This window comes from Rissa tridactyla, chromosome 11 (genome assembly GCF_028500815.1).
Source record: "Rissa tridactyla isolate bRisTri1 chromosome 11, bRisTri1.patW.cur.20221130, whole genome shotgun sequence".
Classification (NCBI taxonomy): Eukaryota; Metazoa; Chordata; class Aves; order Charadriiformes; family Laridae; genus Rissa; species Rissa tridactyla.
Window position 1 is genome coordinate 799445 of NC_071476.1, and position 23594 is coordinate 823038.

Sequence of the window (23594 nt, forward strand, 5' to 3'; positions counted from 1 at the left end):
TATAGATGACCTCGCTGCTTCAACCCTCTGCTCCCCCAGCCAAGGCTGCCGCCGCTGTCTTCTCACCGGTTCATGGACACAAGGAACAGTGAGACCATTTGCACCCAGGATACACGATGCCGAGTCCCTGACCTCTCACCGTAGGACCAGCATGTCTGCCTCTCCAAATATGTCCCCTGACTGTCTGTGGAAGGCAACCACAGACACCAGCCGGGCCAGAGCACTTCCCAGCCTCCCTGAACCAAGCCCACACATCTGTGGCTTTGGCTACCAGCTCTTTTCCAGGGAGGATGGAAGGGAGCACGGCTGCAGCACGGCACTGAGCAGCTGTGAGCGTTTCTCCACGCGCTTGTGCAACACCAGCTTTCCACTCCCCTCTCTCACGCTGCTTCTCCCCTGGGGCTGAAGACAACATGTAGCATGTTTTTCCCTCCTTTGAAGCCAGTCCAAGGCTTCTGTTCCGCTCTCAAAATATGTACGCTGCTTTTCTGCATCTTCTCCAACTTTTCAGCATACTTTTCAGAGCGGGGATGTTTAACACTGCACATGGTTTTCCGTCTTTCGGGCTCGCGGTGCTGCAGCCCAGGCTGTTGCTGCTCTCCCCACACCGTCAGCAACCCAGAGCGCCACACTCAACGCTCACTTTGGCCACTGGAAAGGCTCTCTGACTATTATTGTAGGAGGTCATTCGTACGGATGGAAAATGAAATAACTCAAAACCTGCCAGTACGTTGCAGGAAGGATAAATCCTATCAAACCATTCTAATGGTCTTTGACAGGATGAAAGGCCTAATGAATAAGCAGCCTCTCCAGGGACAGCCCAGAGCAGAGGAGCTTTCAGAAGTAAGATCACACAATTAGGAACATGCAAACAAGCAGGAAATTCCAATTACTTGACAGCAATGCCCATGGCAGAAGAAACATTTGAAGTAAAGAGTGCTGAACCTTTCATGTCCTGCACAACACTCTAAGGAGCGGGCTATGAAAATAACAACCTATGTGTAAAAATGGTAAAATGGCTACAATTGGCTGAAAAACATTCTCAGGAAACTGCTATTAATGGTCTTCTGGCAAAGCGAGGGAGCATTTCCAACGACATCCTTCAGGAGTCTATTTTAGCCTGTATTTTAATTTCAAATTTGTAGAAACAGAAGGGCAAATACTCTTACTGAAACAGGTAGATAACAGCAAGGCTGTGAGGAACTGCAAAAATCTGGTTAGACGGGCTCAGAATTTAAACTGGACAGATGCTCTGGCACTAACAAGATGCGATTAAATAAAGACCAGTGCAAAGCAGAGGACTGCAGGAGGAAGAAACAAAAATAAATATGTGCAAAGGATCAAGACAAGAGGACTCAAGGATGACAGGGCAAGTCACGAACATCACATAAATAATAAAAGTTACTTTTTAAAAACGAGCAAAATCTCATTTCCTGAGGTATGTTATGTAAAACACAAAATACAATTCTTCTGTTCTGTCAGTGTTAGCAAGGCCTCAGCTGCAATACTGTTAAAATACTCTACCACAATTTAAAAAACGTGTAGGCAGGTGGGACACAGTCCAGAGCAGATCAAGAATAATAATTTTAGAAAATAAGAGCTGCAAGGAGAGGCTGTGTTTTTGTCTAAGAGGAAAAGGATTAAGGAGATAACAGTCTCCCATCCTGTAAAAAAATGGGTATCCAAAAGTAATCCTTTGTTTTTTCAAGACAGGCTGTTAGGAGAAACTTTTCAAATGGAAAGCAGGGGATTCTCCTTCGATGGAGACTTTAAAGCATGGGAAAGCCTGCCAGGATGCTACAGCGCCCTGTCTTAGCACACAAAAATGGACAGGAAGGTGATATTCAGGACTCCCTCACCCTGAATGATGATGTTTCCATAGGAATGACCCGCGCTCCCGTCGGCTTTCATGTTGCTCTGTTACAGCATTTGTTCAATGAGCAATCCAAGGTCTTCTGTATAATGCCCTATTCTCCCCAAAACTTAACAGAGGCACACCCGTCATTTCTGTCATCTACAAAATGCGCTACTAGCCCTTCTACACCTTCTGCCAAATTACAGCTAGAGGTGCTGAGCGCCCAGTTCTGGCTCCCCTGGCGCGCTGACAGAAACACTCTGTCGCGGTGACTCTCCTGGCAGCTACTTTCAGAGACTGCTTGGTTCCACGTTTCTCAGCCTGCCTCCAACGTCCTCAGAAAATACTGTACAGAGCTGCACAGAGAATTTCTAATTACGGGAATGCTTACGGTATTAAATCAAAAGATTTACAGCCCCCTAAACAAACTACTTCAATGCAGTTTCTTTCATTAACCAAATTTATTATCTTAGCAAAAACGCCTAAATTAGGTTTGATGAGTTATTCTACCTAAAAACTTGTCATCTAGTATTGTTTAGGTTCTTACCATTTAATTCTTTAGGCACTTGACCTCGCATCAGCTTTTCCATCCTCCCGGCCTGGCAGACATCGGGCTAACTGGCCTAGCAAGACTCAGGTCAGACTTTTTCCCTTTCTGAGCATTGGTTAAACCTGAACACTCATTAAAGGTCCCAGGAACTCCTTTAGTAATCAAGACAAACCGAAACAACAGATGAAACACTCCCCTTAACCAGCTCCTTAAAAACTTTTAAAAGCAACTTAAATCTTTTCCGCTAACAAATGTTACTTTACAGCCCCTGAGCTGCTAATGAACCAGAAACCATTTTATCACTCATACAGGGAACCTATTTCTTTCTTTTTTTATTTGAAATTTCTGTCCTCATTTCAACACAAACTAGGATATGTTTTAATACTATTCTGTTCCTTAACTATAAACTCATGGCTATTAAGACATCTAACACATTTTTCTCTTAACTCTTATCAATTCACTCAATTGTCTTCAACCTTGGGAAAACAGACTGAGGAACCAATATCATAAACTATTGTTGTGACTGTCCTCTGCCAGGCCCCAAGGATGGAGTCAGCTCACAAGCACCAGTTCTTAGGCAAGGACCAGCTCACCCTTCAGCAATCAATTCATCTTTTTGCAGTCCCAGGGGGGTGCAAACCAGGGTGGCTGCGTCGTGTGGGCCACAAAATCTGTTCAAATGAGAAAGATTTCTAGAAGGTGCTGTGAAGTGAGTGCAAGGTGATGAGCAGCACCTGGGACACCTCGGGCCAATGCTGTGACCCAAGCGAGCCCAGCCACGTGGAGTACTGACCTGCAGGTCTCTTGGTCAGGTTGAGGCAGTCCGCGTGATACACCTTGGGGCAGCCTGGCTTCTTACAAGAAACTAGCTGCCCTCCATCCCCACAGCTGAAACACTCATCCTCTCGCTCCTTCATCACCTCCGCCTGCGACCTGCGCTTCATCTGCGGCCGTCTCTTTAGCTTCTTGGACTTTTCCTCGGTGAGGGTGGGTTGGCTCTGTGGGTGAGACAACATCAGTTAACGCGGGTCTCTGCCCCTTCCATCTGCTCCCTTCCTGCTACGGTGGAGATAACCGCAATGCCGCAAATAAAAACTCCACCGCCAGCCGTACCTGCAATGTATGTAACAACTCTACAGTGCTTCTTCGTATTTGGCAATCTATTTACTATAGCAAATAGTTTTTTTTCTTTTGGAAAAAGTCTGGAAGGCCTGCACAAGAGCCTGGCTAAACATGTGACACAATGCAATCCCAACAGCAGAACAAGGAGCCAGGGGCTGCCTGGCATTGCTGAGCTTGTGCTACCTCTCACAGACTCTTTGGGTCCTTGGTTAAAGCAGTTGGGTCCCCTTGCACCCCTGACTCTCATGAGGCATCTCTCCCAGGCCACTTTTTGATGTTCCTCACCCCTCTCCTCATTTTCGGTCTGAATTTATCTGTGATCACAGTCTGCACCCTCAATCTTTCTAATGGCTTTTCTCTGCCCCTACCCAGTTTGTTTCTCCCAAACGCAAGTTACAGAATTATACACGCTACTTCAGATGACGCCTCACAGGCCGTGTACAACGACATCAATGCTTCTCCAAAAGAATGGGAAATCCCTCCCAAAGCACCGCCTGCATTTGCCTTTTTCACCACAGCAGCTCAGTCCTGCGGCAGCTGAACCGCACAACGGCTCCTTCTCCACCACGACTGCTCATCCATGACCTTCTCACTGCAGATTTCCTTCTGCTATTACCCTCCAGGTGTTGTACCGTGGCGTCCTGAATCTCTGAACTCCAGCCCGTTCCCAGTTATACTCAGTTATTCCTTTGCAAATGCCCCATCCTCCCACACCAATGACATCTGACATCTTTGTGTCACCAGTACAGTTAAATTCTGTTTAAATTCTGCCTGCGTTACAGGCAGTAATGAAATAACCACGACTGGCACCTAAATGGCTTAAGTGGTCTCTTCCCTGGCCTACGGCTTCCTCCAACCGGCCCCCCCAGCTATGCTCTCAGGCCACTCCTCACCCCTAGCTCGGATCCCCGAAGGCTAAAAGCCTCCCATTGTACCGAACGCTCAGCGCCACAAAGGTAGTGACAGCTGTCCCCTGCCAGCGACCTTATCAAAGCGCTATCAGTTTAGTTTGTCTAAACAGACATGAGATAGTTTTTATGCCACTATCCACATATCTTCGTGTCCAAATACACGTTCTCCACAGAGAACATCTCTGTGTGCTGAGACAACGTCTACAAGGCGATTTTTGCATCCTTTATTCCACATTAATATTGGGTACTACTTCAATCACTCTCCTACCAATATTAAAAAAAAAACCCAACACCGAAACCTTTGTCTCCAGATCTACAATTTCAGAATTCAGCAGCGGTCCTGCCACCAGGGAGGTACACGTCTCGATTGTTCCCTTCCCCTTCACATGTGGATATTTCTGGTTTTGTACCATCAACCCCATCGACAATGGGGACAAGTCAGGCCTTTCTTATCACTGAAAATGCAGGCAGTGAAATCACTCCACCTAAACCATTCCACCTATTCTCAGCGCCTAGTACCTCGGCCATCTAATTACAAAGGGAACGAGAAAAACCTTTCACAGCTAATTTGAATGTCTAAGCAAGGTCTAACAGCTGGACTAAGCGATTCCCACTTGCTCACTGCAGCACAATAGACTCCCAAGCATTCTTCCGCACTCCCAGTTAGAAAGGTCACTTTTAAGAGTGAACTTGAATATAATCAGCAAAGTTTTGTCTCGCCGTATCTTCAGGAAGCTTAAAAACCACATCTATTGTGGGATGAATTTGAAAAAAAAATACCCCAAGGTACTGTTTTCTTGAGTATTGTTTCTTAGCCCGTCTCATCAAGATGGAATGAGTCGCCTCAGGCACCGCAATGGAACATTAATGCCAACTAAGGGGCACCTTTCTCTGATTTCCATCATGCGACCTGCCATTTCTGGGCAAAAATGACAGCTGAGCCACGTATAACACAGGAGCAGCACAAAATCAATTGAACTTTAAATCACAACCCAAAAAAGAACTAAATTCATCAGATGTGTAATTCACCTCATCTGTCAACTTCTGAAGACATCTTTTTTTTTTTTTAATCCTAGGTTAATTTTTCTGCGGAACTATGCGCTCTGGAGAATTCACAAAACCTTCCCTATACAGCGATGGGGCGTAACAACTGTGCTGCTGGAGCTGTTAACCCCTAACTGTGGGCAGGCAAGCCGCCAGTATCCACACGCCAGAGCAGAGGGATTACAGGCTGATTTGGTGAAGGCTCTTGAAACAAACCAACAGCTGAGACATAGATTTAGCTGGTGACAGCTGGGAACGCGGCCAACCGCTCCTGTTATTTCCTTTTCCCACTGAGAACCAGCTCACACAAGAAGGTAATTGAAATCAATTCCTGTTACCGCAACATTACAGTTACAACACGAAGCTCTCAAAAGTCGATGAGGTTTAAAAGCTAGTGATTTTTCTACTACAGATATGGCAAATTTCTTATTCCTGTCTGAGGTATGCACTTCAGTCACTTAACCAAAAGAAGGAAAAAACCCCAGGAAGTTTCTTATTGCAGCAAAGATGGCAATATAGAAGCTTTCTGGCTCTAAAGCAACTCCATGTCTGAAAGAACATGAGTTTGCTGGCCTTCCGTGCATGCTCCCAATTTACTCAGGCCTTTAACTTTGGGAAATGGACTACACCATGGTTTCTTGGTTATACGATGGAAGCCTTTCCCATGCCTGTCCTTTGCACCTCCAACGTGATGGAAATTATCACGCTAGTAAGCAAAAAATTCTGGGAAAAAAATCTTTCATTTACTCTTTTGTTATAAAATACTATTTCCTATCATTATTTATAGCAACTCTGATAATTCAGGTCTAAGATCTGTGCTCTCAGAATGAAAACTTCAGGATTCGACTCATTTCAAGTGGTGCTTTCATGGCCACGCTGAAACCGGATTGCCCTTCCTGGGATCTCTGCAAGAAATGATACACATCTATGCAAAGAGGTGATCTGGAAGAACAAAGACCTAAAGGAGGCATCATACCTTTGGCCGAACTCCTAGGAAGCCACTGCAATTTGGGGCACCACATTTACAAACGGTCTTTCCATTTCCCAAACACTCCAGATTGTAGTTGAAAGTCAGCTCAGTCCCTGGCACAAAAGCAGATGAAAACCAAGCAAAGTTGTAATGAACTATGGGGCAGAACGTCTTATTGCTGAAGTAAAAGCACTTTTGAAATACAGCGACACAAATGACTGTGCCTACTATGGAAGGATACCAACTATTCATCTCCCCGCAGATCTGTGTGGATTGAAAATTCAGTGCAACCCCACACTCCTGCCACATACTACAGCCAAAAGGGCATTCGACCCCACGCTGCAGATGCTTAGCTCCATTTCTTGACCCTGTAAATTAGAAATCTCAGCCTCCATTTATACCATGGGGGTGTGCGTTTCATTATGTCAGTGCTGGTGTCAAGTCTCATGACTGCCTATGTGAAAACAAAAATTAATTATCTTCCCAGGGAGCTACAACCCCTCCCCTCTCCTTACAGAAACACTCCCATGCTTTTAACTGCAGGTAGGGACAGCGTGGGGTTCCTTACCGGCTTTGATATTTACAATTGCGAAGAGCCCAACCCGAGTATCACCATTCACACACCATTTCTGAGTCTCACAGTTTGGCTGGCAGCAATGGTTCATGAATCGAGCGTAATTGCCCTTTGGCCCAGCATCAATGATTCGATCCTGGAATTGCAGGGAAAAAAAAAAAAAAAAGAAACCCCACATTTAATAAAGTGTCATTTCCTGCTCAAGCCATTGCAGCAGAGATACCAGGAAAGCATTAATCAGCAGTGAAAACTATGACAATGGAGGCATCTGATGACACCTGCAAAGCACCTCAGTTCACACACGTGTTTTAGCCAAGCACAAGGGACAGGTGTCGCTGTGTTGCCTGGACAATCGACAGACACCCAACCAGTTTCCACACGCTGATGTCCCTGGTCGAGGCTGGCAGCTTAAATGGCAATACAGTCTCCTGCACATCATCATCTTCCTCTTCAAAGACAGACGGCCTCCCGAACAGACAGGAAAGCGCTACTGCTGCTTTCTGGGAAGTTCACTCTCCCTGCGGTGTTAGTGCCGGATAAACACTACACCAGCACACTTCCAAGGCAGCACTTGCGGTTCCAGACCCCAACTTCCGCTTAAAAGCAAAATACCAGTTCCTATTTCTTGTACATCAGTGTAGAGAAGGAAAACAGGAACCGTACGCGACACGTGAGGTACGCTTCTGTACGGTACACCACCATTAGTTAGATGTGTCAGAGGAGGGGCAGCTGCAACAGATTTCGTTTTGCAATAACGGGGAAGATATAGCACTTGGTTTTGTCCCTGCTCCCACCCATTAGCCAGGAAAACAAGACACGGTCAGTGTGAATTTCCAGTAAGAAGAAGGGACAGTCAGAACGCAGTCACACTGTTATCCTGTCCCACGCTCAAAAGCTTCTTCCCATGCCTGCTTTCATGGTTTCCTTCTAATCTTCTCAAGGATGAGTGTGAAAGTGTGGAAAGCAGCTGACAAAACTACTTACCTCTAAAAGCCAGGAGTTCACACCAACAACCTGGCCTCCAGGACCCGCTGAGGATTCTGTGGGTTTAACAAACTCCACTCCTCTACTTAGACCAGCAAGACCTGGGATCAGAACTTAAATTAGGGTCTCACCGTGCCTGATACAGCTGAGGGCTGACGCATTCCCTGGCACACATCAGCCCAGTTCTGGACTCTCCAGGGTTCAGCTGCTGGCAAGGATCCTGAGATTACCAAACCGACCCTGTTATGCTGAAGCAGGATCTATGATCCTCAGACAATTGCCCTCGGACAACTGGCTCACCTATTCTGAACACACTGCAACGAATTCGGTTCAGACTTTGGTCCTAATCATAATATCCAACCTGAAACTTCTCTCCTGCACGTTAAGTCCATTCTTTTAGTCTTCTCTTTAGTGGAAATGCAGACCAGCTCATAAGCAACTCTTAGCACCTTTTTACTTGCTGTAGAAGACCACTATCACGCTTTCCTTGCCATCGTTTTACTTCTGTATAGGATCCTGGCAAGACAAGTTCTTTCCACGTACCTTATCCAGTGTCAACATGTAGAAATTGGTGATGTCATGCTCCTGAGCATAGCGGATTCGGGCTCGGCACTCCTCTTCATCAATTAGCTCCCCAACATACTCATTAACAAATTCGCCCTGCCAGGGAGAAAATACCATGCTGATAAGACGAGACAAATTCCCTCCAGTACGGAGGGACATCCACCTTTGTGCTAAAGCTTAGTTCTCATTTCCTTTGTGGAAAAAATTTCTATAAAAATCTTCCTCTGTACTTTGCAGCCAGTTTGACCTATACTCTTCACGAAGAGCCCTGAATCATACATCTGTTTCACACACTCAACAAATAACTTGAAATAAATTAAATAAAGCAACAACAACGGCCCTCAGATTATTCTGTGCTACAGAAAGAATTAACATTCAGGGACAGCATAAAAGCAAACCACAAGAACAGCTCTTCGCTGCAAAGCTCAAAGCACTGCACAACTGCATTCCAGCTGGAAACAACATCCCTTGGGGGACCAACCACACTGAGTGGCACGATGGACCTAGGGCAGCTGCTCCTACAGTGAATCCGTGGAGTTCCCCGGTAATGAAGTACCGCAGAGACCGTACTTCAACCCTCAAAGGGAACCCCAGCTCTGCTCCACCGGGGCTAACAGGTGCCTCCATTAAACAGATGAGTTCTGCTGTTTCCAGACCATCAGCTGAAAGCGAAACATAACAGGCGCACGGAACGGCAGAGAGATGCTTTCACCTGGATCAGAGCAGGCACAAAGCCTAAACAGGACAGACTCACATCTCTCCTACTGCTATCAAGACCCCTCCTATAGCATGTTGTCCCTACTCCTGCTTTTTCACACATTCTTCTCCTGCTGTGCTAATTGTCCTCTCTTTCACTTCACCCTTTCTTAGCTTTGGCATTCTTCCTTCTTCATTCAGCACAGGCACGTGTCCACAGAACATCTATTCTCTGGATTTGAAAATGTATATATGCAAGTGTTTTAGCTGGAGATGCCAATTTCAGCAATAACACCACCCATCTGCAGGACATTACCGTTTTGTAAGAGCCAAGCCCTGGTTTCAGTTTCTGATACAAGATTCTCATGCTGGAAAAGCCTGGCTATTCAAGAATGGGGGGGAGGTATAACCACTGTTCCCCATCTGGAAATGCTGAGCACCGTTTTCAGGCCAGTGTTCTGGTGTACTCAGAGCCTACCGTCCATACAAGCAGACAGATAGAGCAGTCATCTTTCTTACCCCGTGGGACATCAACATCCAAACCATTTTCTTGGGTAGCTTAACCAAAGCATTCTTGTCAGGAGACTGGAAAAGTTAAATTGATCCATTTCTTTCCTAAATGGCATGCTACGGGAAGAAGTCGTCTTCAAATTACGGAAGACAGTAATTTTTCAAATCTATTGAGAACAACACTGAGCAAGAGAGAAGTGGCAAGAGAAAACTACATGCAGAAACACAGTACGTACCTTTCTGATGTCTGTTTTGGCTTGCAAGCCCCAGCCTCGTGCCAGTGTGCGGAAAATTTGTACCTCGGGATACTGCCGCTTAGAGAAGCACTGGTTCTGGCAGCGCTCCCCAGCAGGGCAGACCATGGGGTGGCATTCATAGAGCAACATGCGATTGATGCATTCGGAGTCCAAGCCGCATGGGTTTTCATCTGTGGGTTTGCAGTTGCAACGCGGTATCTCAGACAGGTCTGCAGTGAAGATCTGCACCTTACCCACCGGTCGGTTCACCTTGAATGCACATGAAGGACGTTAGCCACTCGAGAACAAGAGGTCATCACGATAGTCACTTCTATACTCAACCCTTGCCTACGAGCTGACAGGCTGCAGTGCAAGTTACACCAAGGGGCAGAAGGACACAAGTACAGGCACACGCGTACTCTGGGCACGCTATTTCAAGAGGTATATGGGGTTAGAGGAAAGAGCTAAGGAGGATGCAGGTCCCCCATCAGCATCACCTGGTGCAGTGTGTATTCTGCGACCCCAGTGCAGGGAGAGGCTGCCAAGTGTCCCCCTCCCATCACCACTGTACCTACATCCAGCCCAGGTGGCCCAGCACTCCAGCTGGGTGCACACCATACCTGTGACCAACACCAAACCATTTTTTTGTGTGAAACAGCACCTTCTCCAGTCTCTGAGTGTCAGGTCCTTTTCCTTACAGCCCTGGTTTTTGAATCTGTTACCTTCAAGCTGTTTTGTGCTCTCAGCTGTCACTAGGAGAACCAGGCTGGCATGCCCATGACCATGACAGAGTACGAAAGGTCTACCTACGCACCAGGCCACCAGCAGTTAGCTCCCTACCCAACTGTCCTGCAGACATAAATGAAAGAAAAACCAGACAAGGCTGGCGTTGGAAGGCCCAAAGAGGAGCTCAGAGTTAAGCCAAGGAGCTCTCTAAAAACCGCTCCAGAAGGAAGCAGAGCGCAGCACCAGGTGGAGAAGCGACTGGCATGTCTGTGGCACGAGCAGGGTCCTTTGGTTTTGGTTAAAGGCAGCGAACGCTGAAAGGCAGGCAACAGAGAGTCAGGACTGTGGAGAGAGACACTGAAGCAAAGCTCCTTGCTGTTCTTTGCCCAGGTGAGCAATACCATCCGCTCCCTTTCCTCTCCCAGAACACGAAAGGAGAGGATCATTTACCAAAGCTATTCCAGCCCCCACATAATTTATCTAGTCCCACCCACAGAGCAAAGTTTCCTTGTTGGCAGCCTGCCTGAGGCTGTCCTAGCCCTGATCCTCCGCCTTTGTTTAAAAACAAACCCTGCAGAAACCCCTGATTGATCTCTTCCACACAGTCTTTTCCCTTCCTCCTAGTACCATCTCCCACCTCCAACCTTCCTTGTCACTCTTGTGTTCTCCTCTGCTGCTTCCAATCTCTTATTCATAGCCTGTTAACTCATCACCTCGTTAAGAGTGATGAGACTCACAAGATTAGGTCCATCCACCACTGGGCAGACAGAGGGGCCCATACTGGCTCTGGCACTGCCACTCTGAGCGACCACGGTGTCCGAGCACGCACACATGCCAAGCAGGCCTGTCCTACTCTGAGGCACTGCTAGTGTAAAACCAGCTCCAAAACAGGGTGATGCTTGGACTAGCCAAACCCCGATGCGATGAAAGAACCCAAGTGTATTTTGCAGCAGCCTCCCACGTTGGCGCTCCTTTGGATGGACCTCAAGGTGCTGACCTCCTTAGCCAGCATGGGAGTGGACACAGTCAGCTTTGGCCATTCCAACCTGAAGCCTTCTCCAGTTCACCGTACGCTCCTACAAACTGCTTCACTTTCACAGAGACAAACAGCTTGCACACAGACCTCAGAAGAGCTGCCATGGCTAATGACCATAACTTATTATTTATATTAAAGGGTATTTCAAAGACTCCGAACTGCTTCTAAAGTTCCTTCATGTTGCGGCCAGAGACAGGCTTAAAAATACGTATAATGAGAAACTATATTTCCTCCACTGAAGCTGCCTTACACTGCTGCCGCAGCATTCAGTCCAGTAACTCATGCAGGATATACCTGCCCGCCCAGAAATCCTAGCTAGAAACAAAAAGTGCCAGCAGTCAGTTAAGCTTCCATAGCTGGCCACACAAAAAAAGGAGTAGACAGGTGCAATGAAAAAAGAGCATATTCCCTGAGTCACTGGGTTTCTGATCAGCCTGGACCCACATCTCAAGCACAGGCACCTGCTTGGCCCCACCTCTCCTGTCAAGTCACCTCCGTCCTGTGGGTCTTCTATTGCTGCTCCAATTCTACCTCAAAGTACAGCCCTAAACGTGAAGAGTTCCCAAAAACTCAGCAAAAGGGCTGGTATTCCAACATGTGCATCTGCTTCAGTATTTCTGTTCAATCACCAACCGATACAGAGAGAGATATGGAACAACAGCAGAGATGAAACAAGATACTGTGGGTTACCATCCTCCACGCAGCTCTGCTCCACCGCACCCTGACCACCTCCTACCTTGCACCGCCTGGGACGCCCACCTCACCAGCAGTAGCACGCAGTACCTGAGCGTATTGTGCGTCACTAGCACTCGCCCCTAAGTCCCCAAGGCAGAGAGACACTTCCTTCAGACCACGCAACTGACAAGGAACGGCACAGAGATGTCCAGATCTGCTCCAGTAAGTCAGAGTACCTCTGCTACTGGTGTCCAGCTTCCATACAGCTCTGCGCATACGTGAATCCTTTCTGTGGAGGATAACTGAAGATGCCAAGAGGACCTAAAGTAACCTTCAAATGCAGCCACACCCCCATACAGTAGAAATGTTTCTGTATACCTGTAAATCACCCGCATAACAGCGCAAGACTTCTCTTCCGCACCTGTCCCCCCCCACCTGCCCTCACCTTGATGTGTTTGTAGGGAGGAGGTTTCTTGTCGTTCTTTTTGTCTTCCTGAAGCTGTCTCAGTTCTTTCTGTGCCTTCAACTCTTCAAATCTTACTGCAGCTTCCTGAAGAGCTAAGTGAGAGAACAGGCTGTGTTACGAGGAACTCCCCCTGCTCACACGGAGCTGGGCTGCCAGTGTCCACCCAGTGCTCATGGCCACTTCAAAGACAGAGGTTCACCAGAGGGGGGTGAAGAAAAGGCCAACGCAGTAGGGCAGTCGCAGGAGTTACAGTAAGGAAGTAGGTGATGAAGCATCCAAACTGTCAGCTAGCTTTGCCAGCTTTTGGGCAGAGGGGTCAGGCAGCTGCATTCACAACTCTCAAGTGCATTTTTATATAAAGACTGTATTAGACACAGGGGAGCTGATAAAGCAGCAGCTACCTTGGATTTAGAGTGGCTATGTCAGAGCTGGAGAAGCATTCGAGATTTGCACGCCCTCCTCCCTCTCTAGGAGTCAGACCAACAAACATTCTGAGGATGCTGGATGATAGATAAGCGGCAGCTCATTCTACAAATTTAATTTCACTTTAGCTCCAAGATGACATTTTTCTCTGTTACAAGAATGTCACTTCTCCAAATGCAAAAGAAGAGAAAAAGAACAAGTACCTCCCTGGATGAAGACAAGTTACCTTTCTTGTATATGCCATCCACGCCCTTCCCCATCTTGTCTTTGCTGCTGACATCACCTTCCATGTAGGGGAACACACGGGCCTGGTGGGTCCACAGGTAATCCTTGGAACCGAAGAACAGCACAGGGAACTCACCGATGTCATGTTTCATTTTCTGGATGTTGACAGGGATTGTCCTAGGATGGCAAATCTCAGCTGGCCACCACCTGCAACACAGGGAAGGGCAGATAAAACCCCTGGCCTCCTCACTTCCAACTGCCTCAGAAGCGTGCTGCTGCATGGAGACATGGGGGAAAAGCATGTGAGGGCTGCCAGCAAGGCTGGTGGCTTACTGGAGAAGGAAAGCACGCGTTTTACCAGCTGTTACATGCGTGCAAAAAAGCCAGAGGCTGCTGCACTGTACCCTGCAGAGAGGAGCACCTTCCCACCTCAGTCACCATGAGCACTGCACGAAAAAGGGATGGGGACAAGTCTGTTCTACCTTCACCTACCTGTAACGCCCAACTTTCACCCAGACTACTTCCTTGTAGTGTGGCTTTTTGCCTGCCTTGCAATCATTACAATACCAGCTTCCCTCCGGCATCTCAATGTTTAGACACTCACGGTGAAACGCAGCCGGGCACGACTCGCAGCATAAGAGGCTGCCCCCTGCAAAGAAAAGGAGGAGGAATTTATCAGAGTCACTGCACAGAAGCCCTGGACTCCACACTTTCAGACAGACACAGCTGAGAAAAGGGCACGATGACCTCCTGCAAACCCTTCTCAAAAGTTGTGCTCCACTCATGCTGCAAAAAGAACCCCTCTGAGGATCCAGAAAAAGCCCTAGCCTGAAGTTGGACTTAAATGGGGATGGACAGGAAGGCAGTCTGTTCTCTGCAGTTCTCACTGGCACGCTCTGGATGGGCAAAGCTTCTGCCTGCTCTAACGACTTCTTGTCGGGGCATTCCTTGGCGAGAGGGGACCCAGCACAGACCGTCTCACCTTCCGAGCAGACAAAGCACCAGCTGACGTTGACGTGCTCGTGGTTGCGGCAGCCCCTCCGTGCAGTGAAGTGATTGGGGCAGATGATGCTGTTGGAGGCGAGGACCACGGACCCAGCGGCGAGGCAGAAGTCATTGGAGTGGTAGGCAACTGGACACCGCACACAGCGCATCAGGCGACCTAGCACCAGAACGTGGTGGGAACACAGTGAACCTCTGAAGGAGGACGATTTTTTGTTTCCTGCCAAACTTACTCTCTATTGATACCTACGCTCAAAATGAGCAACCATAGGTGATCTTCGGAAAAGGAAACTGACCTTTAATTTTTATAGACTGTCCACAACATACTCACTAGATTCCTATCAAATTATTTAATATAACAAAACATATATAAAAGTAGTAATATCTTTAATATATATATTTGTATATAATAAATATAAAATTGTATTATTTAGAAGTGAAAAACCTCCCGCATGCTGTGCGGAAACAGTTCAAGAGTTCACAGACTGGGACTGCTTCCTATCATACACAAATAATTAGTAAATCAGCTCAGACAGTAATTACAGAGGGGGTGTTCCAAGTGCTTAGCTGCACGTAATGAAACCAATCCCTGTAGCTTCTGAAAACATCAGCACTTGCCTCTCCACTTTATCAGATATTACCCTGAAATTCCGTAACGGAGAATTCAGAACTGCCTATAGGCCTAATTTACCCAAGGTTTTTGAGAGCCTGTTTTCAGTTCCTCACAGGAGACTACAAACAGGGAAAAGAGGTGGGAGGAAAGGGGTAAATCTGATCGCTGAGAAGCCAGAGGAACACAACATAAATATTCAGGGGGGAAGTGGTCCACTGTAGGCTACAGACCTCAGTGTTGTCTTCTACGCCAAATACTAATGTGTGGGGGGAAAAAGAGACAACTTTAACACACACCCTGAGGACAAAACCAGAGCTGTCTTAAGATACCAAGCACTTAAAGAAAGGCAGCTTTAGAAGCAAACATACAATACAATCACATAAAAGTTTTAAGTTTAATCATGTGAGATAAAGGTCAAGGTATTGCTGCAAACAGCTCAAATATTTGCCTGAGAAGCTTAGCCCAAGGGTGTCACCACTACAAGATGAAAGTTTGCATTATAAAAAAATGAGAACTAGCACAATATCATAGTTTTTACTACGCTGCTCTCTATGCCGTTGTCTTGAGAGACAGTACTGCTACGCAGGCACTGTCTGCAGCACTGGCACAGTGAAAAGTACGTAGGAGAAACGTGAGAGTGTCTGCACAGCTCCAGAGATTTATTCCAAGTCCCAGAGAGGCATGTGGCATTGCCGGACGTGCAGGCATACGAGTGTCTGGACAGACGAGAACATTTCAGTTGCCATGCCTGACCATCAGGAGCGCTGACGAGCGGCAACCCCTTCCACTCCCCCGAGAGAAGCTACTCCTCAGCTACACCAGCCACGGCGGCAAGGACAGAAAATCAACACAAAGAACTAGTGGACCAGATAACTGTACTGCGGTCGTGAAATAAAGAAACAGCTTCTGACTGCATCCCCTTGAGCACCCTAGGAGATTTTGGTACCTTTAGATGCAGAGATGTTCGCCGGGTTAGCAGCATGACAAGTCATGCATATGTGCAAGGAGCAGCGGAAGCCCTTGTTCTGCATGACTGTGGGCGGATACTTTTGTATGCACGCTTCATGGTAATACTTCCCACAGAGGGGCAGCAAGCACCGTTTTACATCTTCCCCGCAGCTCTTGCACACAAAGCAGGTATGGACCCCTGGAGAAAGAGCAAGAGAAGTAACACCAGTCACACAGAAGGGCTTAACGAAGCCCTGACACTTCCACCCGGCTGCCCGTTAGCACAGCGCAATTTCCCAACCTGCTGTACCTAGAGCACAGGTCTGCGGCAGGCTGGTTTTACCGGCAGCTGCGATAAAACTTCAGATTGGAAAAAAATACTACTATAGCTGTGATTTCAGGCCAGAGAAAAATAAGAACAAAAATCAACAACCCTACTTAGATATTCCTCCCTTTCCAGCCCACTCCAGACTCATCCTCCCCATCAGCCCTCTCTCCCTAGTCCCAGATAAGAATTTCCTCTTCTCTTTCCCATCAGATCCTGGACATTCACTTCTTCGCGCCCCACGTGCCTGAATCAACAGTAAGACCAGTTAATTATGCCGCAAACACCCCGTCCTCTGCGCTCACAAAAGCTGCTGTACCTGTGGAACACTCATTGCAGATGAATTTGCCCTTTGGCATCTCGGAGAGCCCAAGGCACTGCAGGTGGAAAGCACCACAGCACTGCGCCTCACACAGCAACAACTCCCCTGGCTTCTCGCAGATCTGCAGGGAAAGAGAAGCACAATGTCAGCTCTGAGGAACCTCCTTCCCCAGCTCATCCCAAACAGCACCGATCCACCTGCTGGCCAGGACTGCTAGCAGAGACCCCTCTGGAAAAACACTAAGTTTTCCTTGTGTCAGTTAATTCAGGGGGTTTGTGCATCACCACTGCCATTTGCCATCCAGTCCCTGCTACCACGCGTTGGCTAAAATGAATCCTGCATTGGCCACCTCTCCCTAACACCTGTGAACTTTAGCAGGAGCAGAGGCAATTGCAGAGGAAAGGCTCAATTCAGAACACAAAAAGCTGGTTAATTCTACAATAAGCACCTTGAGGCTACCTGGGCTTATCCAGGGCACTAGCATGTCCCAGAACTTACACAAAAAAACTTTAGAGTTGTAAAGTTTCAAAGAGATTTCTTCAAGGCCACTACCTGACACACGTTCTCCTTGAGAGCTGCTCCTCCTCCGCGCTCCCCCTGCATCTTTTTGGATGAAGGCACTCCATGGTCGTTCTCCGACCCCTCTTCATTACCCTCTTTGGGGCTTGCAGCAGTCCCATGAACTGATGTCTCCCCCTTTAAAAAGAAATTCAGAATTAGTGCTGTCAGTAGTTCCTGTCCTGCCTTGGAAACTACAAATTCAGCCATAACAGGTTTGGTCTGTGTGTTACCCACCCTGGACAGAACATCCCCCACACAGTTCCACCAAAAGACTTACAAGGAAGGAAAGGAAAAAGCTGTTAGTTTACTAGATCGTTAAAAAAGTTCACGCTCAACACAATTATTTTCCTGTGCATAACCCCTCTCTGAGGAAGGAAGATATTTCCCTGCACAGAAACAAATGAGGTAGGCCGGAACAGTCTGAAGCATCCTGCAGGCTGATACCTGCTTGCACTGGAAATGCAAACGAAAAACTTCCAACGATCTTTACTGCAGTTGTCACCCAGCAAACAAACAATCTTTACTGCAGCAGTCACACAGCAAACGAGCCAGACTTTTCCCCACACTTGTCTCAGCTTGTCCTAACCCATGTAAAACACAGGCACGGAGGGGCTCACGACCTGTGTTAGTCTGAACCAGCCGGCCAAGAACAAAGTGACAGTGCAGCAGGGCACCTACACCACCATCCTGCCTGGGGCAGCGAGTCTTTGATAACTGTCTGTCCTGTACGAGCATCACAGCACTGTCCGTAACAGCTACTGGTGAGAGCGCATCCTGCTGGGACGGTGGGTTTCAAATGATAAAAGCCCAACCGCACCCTCTTGGGCCAAGTCAGGGATCCTGCCATAAGGCCTCCCAAGGCGGAAGGACACCTTCCGATGTGTCCGTGGGACCTGCCCAGACGCTGTTAGAGGCAAGGAGAACAGCAGGTATTTGAGACACACTCGTTTCTACCACAAGATACTGCTGTCCTCAACCACACGGCAGCACCGCCTCCATTTTTGGCAGGACAGGCAACTACGAGCTATTCTGCCAGCCTCCAGGTCTCTCGGGTGCAGTCTAGGCAACGCTTCAGCGGTCTCACCAGTCCCAGCTGCCACTCCAGAGCGGGTAAGCCTTAAAGCCCATTAATGCTGCAAAGTGACGCCTTTAGCTAAGGGCTTTGAGCAAGAATGTTTAAGGACTCTACCGTTTTTTAATATCCCACCTCACTGCAGTTTGCAGAGTGATCTCAGCGCGGAGCTGCCAGTTCCTCCTTGGGTCACCAAGCCACACGCAGCGCATGCCCAGACACAAACTGTGCACCTGAAAGACCCTGTGAGGAATTCGAACTGCTGGCAGGAGCAGCAGCCATCACTCTCACACCTTCAAGCCCACTTAGTGCCAGGTGGCCACCTAACAATCACAAGAGGGAGCTTTGCACCACTTCCTCCATGGAAGCGTCAGCCCAGGCTGTGGTGCTACTACAGCTTGTAAGCTCAACTGAATGGCCTCTGAGCACACTATTAGTCTGGGAAAAACAAGGACATTAAGATCTCTTGAAGTTTAACATTGGAAGGACCTAAGGCTGGTATTGTGGTCAGACAGTGATGCTTCCTTTGCCTGTTTGGTTTTTTGGTTTTGTATTTTTTTTCCCATTTCTGGAAAGCAAACGATACAAATATGAAGGGTATAAATTGCCTTTATTGAGCACAAAAAAAAAAAAGCGAAGTTCCAGCCACAAACTACTGCGGGTCCAACATACCATACAGCGTACAGCCTCACAGACTATCATCCCCATCTCGCTGGAAGGCTGGCAGCGGTGCAGCCTGGGGGAATACTGATAAGGAGCACGTAAGCTGCTGCCACCCTACCACACAGCCCTGGCCGAGGGAAGGGAAAGGTCTCTACGGCACTGGTAAAAAGACCACCTGAGAACACAACAGCCACCTTTGCCTCTATAAGCAACAGCATCTTCTCAAGCTAAGCGCTATGATACTTCTGCTCCTGCAGCTGTATTTCCGCTAGGAATTCTGTAGCCTGCTGCAAGACAGCCCTATGGCCCAAACACTCGCTTTGGCTCCCGGAATGCTCCAGGAGCAGCACTGGCCACCAGCGCTCCAAGGACTGCTTACAGCTCAGGTCCTCCTATTCCTACAGAGGTGCTCCCTCTTCTGCTCAGCTCAGCAGTGCCCTCAGGGTTGCAGGGGTCACTGTAACGAAGAACAAGAGCAGGGTTAATCAGCTACTGGTATGCGCAAACACCACCAGCTATAGCTTCTGTTTAAGCTGGGGCCCCAGCTTTAGAGACACAAAGAGAGCTCAGCCCCTCTCATGGTCACCAAGGTCCCTGCGAGGAGGGGCATGGTGCTGGTGAGCAAGCACCACCCATCCTGTGGTCAGTGGCACTAGTTTCCTGCCGTAGCTAAGCTTTCTAGATAGTATTTTGGAAGTGGTGGGGGAACATGCTCATATTTGCTACAGACAGAGGTATGAGGGGTTTAGAACTGGTTCATCTTTCCATCCTTCTGGCTGCTTTCTACCATGGCTGCTAGGACTCCTTGGTTTGAACCCTAAAGGCCGTGTTTCACATGTTAACAGAATGGGAGACTAAAATGCATCCATGAGTCGTAGAACATAAACAAGCAACTCCCTCTTCAGATCTGAAAGCATTTGCTGGTAGCAATGCTACCTTAACAACTGGGCCCACGCTGCCCAGTGTGGCACAGCATGTTCTAGCCCTGCTCCTTCAGGCTAAACCCATCCTATTTGGTTCCACAACAGCTGCCCGATCTGCACGTTTCACATGCCAGGATCTTAGCCTTATTTTAATCAATGCTCCCAGAACCTCACAGGGAAGGGAATGTCAGAACCAGGCAGGACGGGCAAGGCCAGATACTTGTGCGTGGTGAACAGGGAGAAGGGGATCGCCATTCAATGACATCACTCAAAAGAGCTGTTCCCCCTCCTTCCCCTACCCAGCACGAGCGCTGCAAAACTACATACCTCCTACAGAGGGCAGGGCTCTCATCCTGGGTCTTCCTCCAGCGCTATCTTTGCTGCTGTATCTGGCACATCCTCAAAAGCCTGGCCTGTTCACTGGCACAGCCTGACCTTGGCTCACAACCTTGACAACCATTTCAACAGCACTTTCCATCCCCTTCTCTCAGTCTCTTGCTGCCCTGATGTTGTGAACTTGCATTCCTGGCTCCACAGACAGGCAAGGACAGAGAAAGCTGCTTAGTTCAGCCCAGGCAGACAAGCTTTGCTCTGCCCTCTTTTCCTCTGAACGCAGCTGCATCCAAGGCTTCATTGTGCTGTACCATCAGACCATCTATTTCTCATAGCACCATTCAGCACAAAGTGGAGTTCCTTGCCTGGCGTGTGGTAAGTCGTTTAGGGACTGGTGTGCTCCAAATTCCACATGAAAGCACAATTGCATCTCCACAGCACCCCAATACTCACCAGTACTCATGCACTCACCTAAGCCAAGGGGTGAATACTCTCGCCACAGTGGGTCAAGAGACACAATCACAGAGAAATGGATGCTGGCAAAAGGTACCAAGCGCTGCCTTTTTCCCCCCCGCCCCCCCTTTTTTTTTTTTGGCATATTTTACCATACCTAACTTCAGGTACTGTACACAGATGTCCAAGAGTGGAGGCAGTTAAGACTCCCTGGGCTTCCTCTGCAGTGAACGGTGGGTGCAGGATTCAGAGCCATGGCCTAGCTACTTTGCAGCTCTGAATTGCCCCTCTTTACTCCCCTAGAAAGGATTCACAGGGAATTTGCTGGCTCAGACCTGAGCCAGTCTCTTAGTGGATGCCTACTAGCAGACAGTGTTAACTGCCCCCCGGCACTGGCAAGGATATTTGTACAGTCTTCTTCGAAACATGATTCCAGACGAGCACAGTTCAGAGAGAGCACCAGCACCACCACAGGAAGGCTTGCACGGCCCACGGGTATCGCCCCACTTTATCATCCCCATCAGAAACGCCCTTTTCAAAAAGCAGTAGCAGCAGGGTGACTGGCTCTGCTCAAAGCCGTGTGAGGTTTGTGCTCTCCTGGAAGCTGTATAACAACAAACCTAACAACATACGTCTATAATCGGCTCCTGAAATATATACTGACTATCCTGACAGAACAGCCTGCTGCCGAACCTGGGCCACTGGAAGTAAGAGGCAATGGTGGGAAGGCCCAGAGGTGTCCCACCTCTCCCAGGAAAAGTCTTGCTTCCCCTGGACTTGGTGATACCTGGCTCATTGCTAAAAAGCAAAACGCGCTTGTCAGGGATATTCGTATGTCAGCTGTGCTGGGACGCAGTAGAAGGAAACTGCCCCAAATCATCCCTTTCTGCTGGATGGCAGAATGTAATCAGAGGCTCCGTTGAGCAGTCACAGACAGTCCCCCCCATCCCCTCCAACGCGGTTCTCGTCTCACCCTGGTGCGCAGGGGCAAGTGGAGGAAGGGGTTGAAGTCCACAGCCTAGTGCTTGTGCGTCTTACTGGTGTGTAAAAGGGCAAGATTCCCACCACCACCAGAGAAGACTTTTTACAGCAGTTAGACCTTCTGAGGTGCAAAGCAAAGTGCCAAGCAAAACCTGTTTCCATCAGATCAGAACAGCCACTCTCCTGGAGAATTAGCTGAGTAGCAGCTTAAAAACTGATCCCGAGTTAAGCAGTCACCACAACATAGCTACTAAATCAAGGTGGTTATCTTCAGCTTCAACCCCAGCTCAAGCAACTACATCAGCGGGGCAAACTCTTAACTGACATGCCAACCAGCCCAAGATGCCTGGCCTAGGCTCCGCCAAGTGCCCTGTGAAGTAGCAGACAGGTTATAGGGACGACAGCACGTAGGAAGACCCAACAGTACCTCAGAGTGTGGAGTCTCCCCCAGCCCCTCCTCATTTCTCTCCTTCTTGGAATGAACTGCGGCAGAGGGATGGCGCTGTCTCTTCCGCTTCCGCTGCTTCTCCGAGAGCTTTTCAGAAGCTGGGATGCAACAGAAAGACCACTCAAGAAAAATGCAGAAATAATGTCCTTGCTACAGGTGCCACCAGCAAGTTCTACACCCCTTCTGAGAGCTTCAGCCTGGGTCCTACTGCCTTCGAGGGCATAAGGGCTGGGGCAATACCAGCCTCCAGGCAGCCTGCCCCCTGTCCTGCACCCATCAGAGCACCACCGACTCACACTGGTTTAAGCTGCTTTTGCTAGGCTGCGGAACAGTATCGCTGACCTTTCCGAGACAGCCCCCCAGCAGAAGAGAAGAAATGCCATCAAAACAAAGCTTACACTGCTAATCCAATGCTGGTAACTACCTCCTCTCGCTGCACTGCGCCAAAAATCTCCTCATGTCGATACCAATGTGATACAACGGCAGACAGGGAGGGAGTGCGATGCAGCTGCACAACTGTCCGTGGGACAGAGCAGCCACTGGGAGCCTGGTCACAGCATGTCATCAGGCAAAAGACAGCATATTGGTACAGGACCTGTGCTGATGAGTTTCCTTCAAGCACCCAGACAATGAGTGAGAAGAGAACATCTCACGGGAATATAAACCCACCATCTCCACTTTCCATAGGGAAATCAGAGACATAACAGTACCTTGGGTAAACAATCTCGGTACCTGTTTCTTCTGCCACTGCCTCAGCTGTGGCAAGCGCCCTCCGAGAGCCCAGGACACGTAAGCCTTCACGCACAAAGCCACAGGCACTGATACAAACGTCACCGACAGCCTACCCCCACAGCCCTGCCTTCACTTACCTTCTCCCAGGTCCGAGAAGTGGGCTGGTGAGTAGAGCTCAGAGCTGTCACTCTCCGAAGGGCCAGTGCCCTACAAACACACAACAGAGTCGAGTCACCAGATGAAAATCAGAGACGCCCATTCCTCAGCCACTCAGTGCCTTTACAAATGACTGCAACGGTAACTTACAGTTCAGGTCACTAATTCTTCAGTGATTAGACACTTTACAAGAAAACATTTGTTTTGTGAGTGTGATAGATCCCACATGGAAATGTCAGTCTGAGCAGGGAGGAACGCCGAGTCTGCTGTGTCTTGTGCTCACCAGCACCATCCGCTGTTTCCTGAGCTTTCCCAAAAAGGCTGCTAACACCCTGTAAGCTGCTGGGAATAGAGACTCTCTTCTGGCTTTACACTTTTACGGAGCTTAAGACTGGAATACACTAGCCTCTGCATTACTGCAACCATGATAACTGTATTAAGACTGTGCCACACAGGGAGAAAAAGGAAAGGAGGAAAACTATTATTAATCAACCT

At 48.4% G+C, this 23594-nt stretch overlaps 1 protein-coding gene across 7 annotated transcripts in view; it reads right to left on the bottom strand.

Moving 5' to 3' along the window:
* NSD1 (nuclear receptor binding SET domain protein 1) overlaps positions 1-23594 on the bottom strand; it is a 66061-nt gene that overhangs the window by 9506 nt on the left and 32961 nt on the right. For 6 of the 7 annotated variants that reach the window (XM_054217770.1, XM_054217768.1, XM_054217769.1 and 3 more), the window contains 15 exons: positions 23081-23150; positions 22191-22309; positions 17330-17473; positions 16775-16898; positions 16129-16329; positions 14550-14729; positions 14060-14216; positions 13569-13774; positions 12899-13011; positions 12690-12755; positions 10017-10286; positions 8554-8670; positions 7021-7162; positions 6459-6565; positions 3199-3403 (listed from right to left, as the gene is read on the bottom strand). In XM_054217770.1, the coding sequence (XP_054073745.1) occupies positions 3199-3403; positions 6459-6565; positions 7021-7162; positions 8554-8670; positions 10017-10286; positions 12690-12755; positions 12899-13011; positions 13569-13774; positions 14060-14216; positions 14550-14729; positions 16129-16329; positions 16775-16898; positions 17330-17473; positions 22191-22309; positions 23081-23150 (2221 nt within the window). The remainder of the gene's footprint in view (positions 1-3198; positions 3404-6458; positions 6566-7020; positions 7163-8553; positions 8671-10016; positions 10287-12689; positions 12756-12898; positions 13012-13568; positions 13775-14059; positions 14217-14549; positions 14730-16128; positions 16330-16774; positions 16899-17329; positions 17474-22190; positions 22310-23080; positions 23151-23594) is intronic. The other variant, XM_054217771.1, reaches the window with a different exon arrangement.